General features: G+C 40.6%; 1 protein-coding gene across 1 annotated transcript; it reads right to left on the bottom strand.

The window, feature by feature from the left end:
• Positions 1-2,730: 2,730 nt before the first annotated feature.
• On the bottom strand, positions 2,731-5,736 carry LOC144359446 (uncharacterized). The gene has a single exon (XM_085492242.1). It carries the CDS (start codon positions 5,633-5,635, stop codon positions 3,713-3,715), a length of 1,923 nt encoding a protein of 640 aa, XP_085348368.1. The 5' UTR covers positions 5,636-5,736; the 3' UTR covers positions 2,731-3,712.

Below are 5,736 nucleotides of genomic sequence, written 5' to 3'. Positions count from 1 at the left end.
GCAATACGACTGAGCAATGCTGCTATTGTATTCTCGTCAAGTTTTTCAATCCATTTTGTCCTCAGAAATTCCTCAAAAATTTCCTCGCGTTCGTGTTCTGCCAGTGACTGCTCCTTGTCAAAGGGCCCTCAGACTGGTAAGCTCACGGTAAAAACCAATACAGTGTCTTTGTGGGGAGCAGTTTCGTGGTCGCAGTATTTGCAGAATATTAACAGCCATTCTGGTGGTAATTGTTCTAGGTTGGTAAGAACTACAGATTTGCTTTTATCGCGAAGCGCAGAGTCAAATTCTGCATCTATGTTTTCCTTTACGCGTCGCCCCTCCAAACTCAACTTGAAGCTGAATCCCTTTATGTCAGCAAAATTTGCCTCTCAAAATGTAGGAAATGGCGTTTCAGAGGGTCTATATTTCAAAATTTTAATTTTTTAGTAAGGTCGCGCCTTAGGCGCAAGGTTAGTGAGCAGACCCCCCCATGCAAAATTTCGTGCCACTGCCTCTGATAACCCTCCGTCACGAGACACGTTTGTCGTCTACTAGTAATATCACACCTTTTTATTTCACCTCAAATCTGCAAAACATATTGCGTAATTAACATCAGAGGCGGGGGCACGAAATCTTGCACGAGGGGCCGAGATCTGAAATCTAGACCGAAACGCTATTTTCTGCATTTTGAGGGGCAAATTTTGCTGAGACAATGGGTTTCAATTTTTCATAGGTGTTGTCAAACTAAAGAAATCTTTTGCATGGTTGTTGTAATCAGTTGACCATATTCCACTGCAATAGAGCAGTGTTGGTCTTACCACAGCATCAAACATTTTTATATGTACTTTTAATGGAACTGCAGTGTCGGAATACAAAATTTGTTTCATTTTGAAATAGGCTTTTAGAGCTCTATTTTTAAGGTCTACTTGGGCTTCGTGGAGCTTCCCAGTTTGATTAAATTTGATTCCTAGGTAGGCATAGGAGGCTACATTTTCTAATTGCTGGCCAGAGATTGTGAATTTGAATTTATTGAGAACTCTGCCAGTGTGAATTTGAATTTATTGAGAACTCTGCCAGATTTGTTCATAATTTTTGATTTTGTTGTGTATAACATTCAATATGCCATTCAAGTTGATTACGGGATGTAAGGTAAATTTAACAACATGAAGTTTTTTGTAGTAGTGCTTGTCGTTGCGCAACAGTCAGTCGCCCTGGATCTCCTATATCTCTTATCGAACACGACGCGAAGTCTGCTATAAAATACACCGAAAATAGGCCAGTTGTTGTAGGTCAATTCAACCTTTGTACGACTTATGGTTGACCAAAATTGGGTCGAATTGTATGTGTGTCGTGTATTTTAGAGGAAATAAAATAGGGTTGTCGTGCTGATCCTAGGTGTGTTCCATTCGTCGTTGTATTCAGTGTACACAAAACATGGCAAACACAGTAGACTGGGCGTTGTCCTTCTGTCATGCACGACTGAAATCGTCACTGTGTAATAACTGGCTCTCTCTCTCTGTAAGGCTTTCTCTAGTTTAACAACTAGAAAGGCAATTATAAATTCAGCAAATATATGTACATACACATGCTGGTTTCTCGACACCCCCGTCTGTTAAACGCATTCATGACAGACCAACGTATTATCACTGTGAATTAAAGCGGGAGGGTCGTTACCTGCGCACGCGCACGCGTGGGAATTGAGTCCCAAGCGATGAAAACAACACATGCTTAGAACACAAAGGCTCATGGGTAGACGCTTGTTTGCAAACAATGACACGCTATGACCATCTGACGCATGCGCAGGTGACGACTCCCACGCTTTAAAGGGTGGTGGTCGTATCGCGTTCTGTTCAATCTCAGACTAGTAATACACATTGTTGTATTACTAGTCTGAGCACGGTTACCGTGGTCTGAGCTTTGATATGGGACAGCGAGGCACACAACGCGTGTTGTTTGTTTACATGAAACCCAACAGTGAAGCGCGACGACTACATCCCTTTAATGGTGACGTAAGTTTACTTTTGTGTTAATAATTACTGTGTATTTACTTAATTTGCAGATTCGGAGTCTCTTCTTTTTAACTGATGAGCACGGTGGTGATTATTTACAACTATTCACATGTTATATCATTTTATATGTGAACATCTTGAAATTAATTGTTCATCTTCTCAATATCTAAAGCCGAGGTACATCCTTGTTTTGCCACAAGAGGCCGGTAACTAGTAACGGTTCCGGCATTCTGATTGGTCCGTCAAGTTTTCATTTTTTTGTTCTACTACATTGTGGTATTTCCCTTGGTTACCTGGTCTCGTGGTATTTCTATATATAAAACATACTCTCAAATGTTACACGGATATAACATGGTTTCTTTTTCTTATTGCACAAAAATTATAGCGAAAACGCTAGAACCACCTCAAGTATGAAGTACAAGCAGGCGAAATGAAGGGACGTGGCGTTATTGCAGTATTACGGATATGTTTGCGTGCGGAACTTGGAATGTTTTCACTTTACGTCACTCGGTCGCGTGAATCCACGGCCGGAATCCGTGAGTGGATTAGTATGTTCTGTCGGTGTTGGCGCTGTAATGGGCCCCGATTTCTGGAGCGGACGATTAACCTGACGAAGTACAGTCTGTTCTGCTTTTCAAACACGCGGTAATAGGTTTGGGGGACGTGTGGTGTGGTATAGTCTTCACAAAAAGACACGGCAGGGATTTTAACAAAATGGGAACACAAAAACCATGACATGTACTAGTACATTCATTTATTTATTTCATTTGTGGACACCAAGAATGTAGTTGTATGTAGCAGACTTGTAAAAAAAAAGAAATACTATTACAATAGATAAGTATTAGTGATTAACATTCTATTATTATGCGAATTTGAATTTAATTCACGTTTTCAATTCATTATATTATATCGGAATATTAAATTGTCAATTAAAATGATATGTATTATTGACAGTGTATTCTATAAAAAAGTTCATTAGAAAGTTAAGCTCTCTGTCGTATATAATTATATAAAAACATTAAATTCAATACTACATGTATTTTTATAGAACAATAGGACATGATTGTATAAAGGTTATCAAATCAATACGTCTAGTAAGCAGGACATGATTTATACTACAATAATGAAATAATGTATCTGATTACCGCCTTATCTAATCACAAATCTTGCGAGCATAGATGCTATTGTTATTGTAACCACAGTGATCAGTTTAAAGGGCGGCAGTCGTCGTGCCGCGTCCTGTTCGATATGGGATTCATAGCGACGTATACAACGCGCGTACAATACATTGTTTATTTACATGAAATTCGAACACGCGCTGCGCGGCGACGACCACCGCGCTTTAAAAGATTTCACCAATATCTTGAAAAATATACATACAACCCATGTCATAATTGAATTCTGCTAAGGGCACGTACTTGATGCTAGTAATAAAAATATTTAAATATACCAGTTTGAAACAGATCGGATAAAAACTGAGAGTTATAGTAACAAAGTAGAGACAACAACAATGACAGTCATTTTCTTCTCATTGTTTTTCTTCATCTAGCGATGATCGGGCAATGTTAACACATAACTGTGAAATACAAGAGAAATTTTGTATTTTAACTGTGTAGTTTATCTCTGGTATTACGTCACAATTAGTACACAGTCGTAATCGTATTTACGTGCATCTACATGGCCATATTCACATCTCCGTCAATTAAGTAACACAAAACACGTCACGTTACTATGGCAACAGAGTTAGCAATACGACTGAGCAATGCTGCTATTGTATTCTCGTCAAGTGTTGCCATCCATTTTGTCCTCAGAAATTCCTCAACCATTTCTTCTCGTTCGTGGTCTGACTGCTTCTCGTCAAAGGGCCCTGGTAAGCTCACGGTAAAAACCAATACGGTGTCTTTGTATAGAGCAGTTTCGTGGTCGCAGTATTTGTAGAATATTAACAGTGATTCTGGTGGTAATTGTTCTATGTTGGTAAGAACTACAGATTTGCTTTCATCGCGAAGCGCAGAGTCAAATTCTGTATCTATTTTTTCCTTTACGTGATCTGGTGACTTATCAGTAAGCATCGCGCCATTGATAACCTCAACTGAATTCTTTGTGGGTGAAAAGACGTTGGCAATATTAATCGCAATATTGATGACGTCATCGTGTGTATTCGGTGTAACTGCTAGCATAATAATGGCTGGTTGTTTAGGATTCGGGTTTGCTGCGACGGACCAAAGAGCAGCGTGAATAACAGACCAAAAACGAGTACTTTGTTTTGCATAGTTCTTTCTCAGTGTGACGATTTGATCACTTAATTCTGCTGTCTTACTTGTTGCTATGGCAATGGAGTTTGCGATGCGACTGAGCAGAGCTCCAAGTTTGTCTTGATCCATGTCGTGATCAGAACCTCGTCCAAGCCAATTGGAAATTAGAAAATCTTCTACAGATCGTTCGCGTCGGTGTATAGAGTCATCTGAATTAAACGAATCTGGTAAGTGGACGGTGAAAACGATGACGGCGTTCTTGAATGGTGCAGTTTCGTGGTCACAATATTTGTGGAAAATAAGAATAGAGTCGGGAGGTAGTTTTTCCAGGTTGAATATAACAACGGATTTACTTTCTCCACCAAGAGCGTTTCCCAAATTTATATCTAACTGTTCCTTAGAATCACTTTGTGTGGTTCCTTCAAATTGCGATGCATGGATATTGACAGGCGGTTGGCTTGACTGAGGATAGCTTGCTGCAACTTCTCCCGCGATTTTATCCACTACATCGTGTGCGCCTGGAGGAGCAGCCAATAATATTATCGCTGGCTGATCAGGTGACCGATTGGCTGTAACTGATCGTATCGGTGCATACGTCACATTCCAGAACCGCTCGCTTTGCCCGGGAAAAGTCTGTTTGAAATTTTTGAACTTTGTACGAAGATTCTCTAGCAGCTGTTCGTTATTCCAGAATTGTTCTGCGCTGTTATGACCAATGTGCGGCATATACAGGACATACAATAATACTGTGATGCACGCTATGATAATAACTACCAATATAAACCAAAACCAACAATTGTTTGCTGCGTATTCGGCTCCGGATTGTGTCTTGTTTAATTTGCCAGCGCCAGCCTGCACAGCACTGGAACCACTGGGTCTTAGGCTGGGATACAAACGTCCATCTACAGCATCGCGGGTCGTTGTTTCTTTGGGTATATCTCTAGCCATATGCACCGGTGTATCAATATCACTTTTATCATCAACTATTTTGGGATACAAACGTCTTTTTAGTGTAGATTCAGGAGCTGACACAACGCGTGGTGGTCTATCATACACGCCATCGCGTACTGGTGTGTCTTTGGGTATATCTCTAGCCATATGTACCACTGTATCAATATCACTGTTATCATCAAGTATTTTGGGATACAAACATCTTGTCGGTGTGGATTCAGGAGCTGACACAACGCGTGGTGGTCTATCATACACGCCATCGCGTACTGGTGTTGTTGACTCTGGACTCGCATTTGCTTTATTACCAGCACCGTGCGTCGATCGTGAACGCCGTCTTGTCTTGCTTTTCATTTTAGCTTCATTTGTGTCATTCGTTGATGTAGGACGGGACCGGCTTCGCGTGCGACTTGAGACTGGATTATCCCCAGTGTCACTCATATTGTCGTATTGTGAAGGTCAATGACTTGAATTGCCTACATTCGTCAGAGCCGAACAACGTTTACTTCCTGGAAATGTACATTTAGCTAACGTTAACATCG

The sequence above is a fragment of the Saccoglossus kowalevskii genome, chromosome 17, assembly GCF_978046115.1.
Source record: "Saccoglossus kowalevskii chromosome 17, keSacKowa6.1, whole genome shotgun sequence".
NCBI classification, from domain to species: domain Eukaryota; kingdom Metazoa; phylum Hemichordata; class Enteropneusta; family Harrimaniidae; genus Saccoglossus; species Saccoglossus kowalevskii.
Note: the sequence above shows the minus strand (reverse complement) of the source record. Positions and strands in the feature narration are given on the sequence as shown.

Bases quoted from the DNA above. Each gene is read 5' to 3' on its own strand.
- LOC144359446 (XM_085492242.1), bottom strand. From the start codon at position 5,635: ATGAGTGACACTGGGGATAATCCAGTCTCAAGTCGCACGCGAAGCCGG.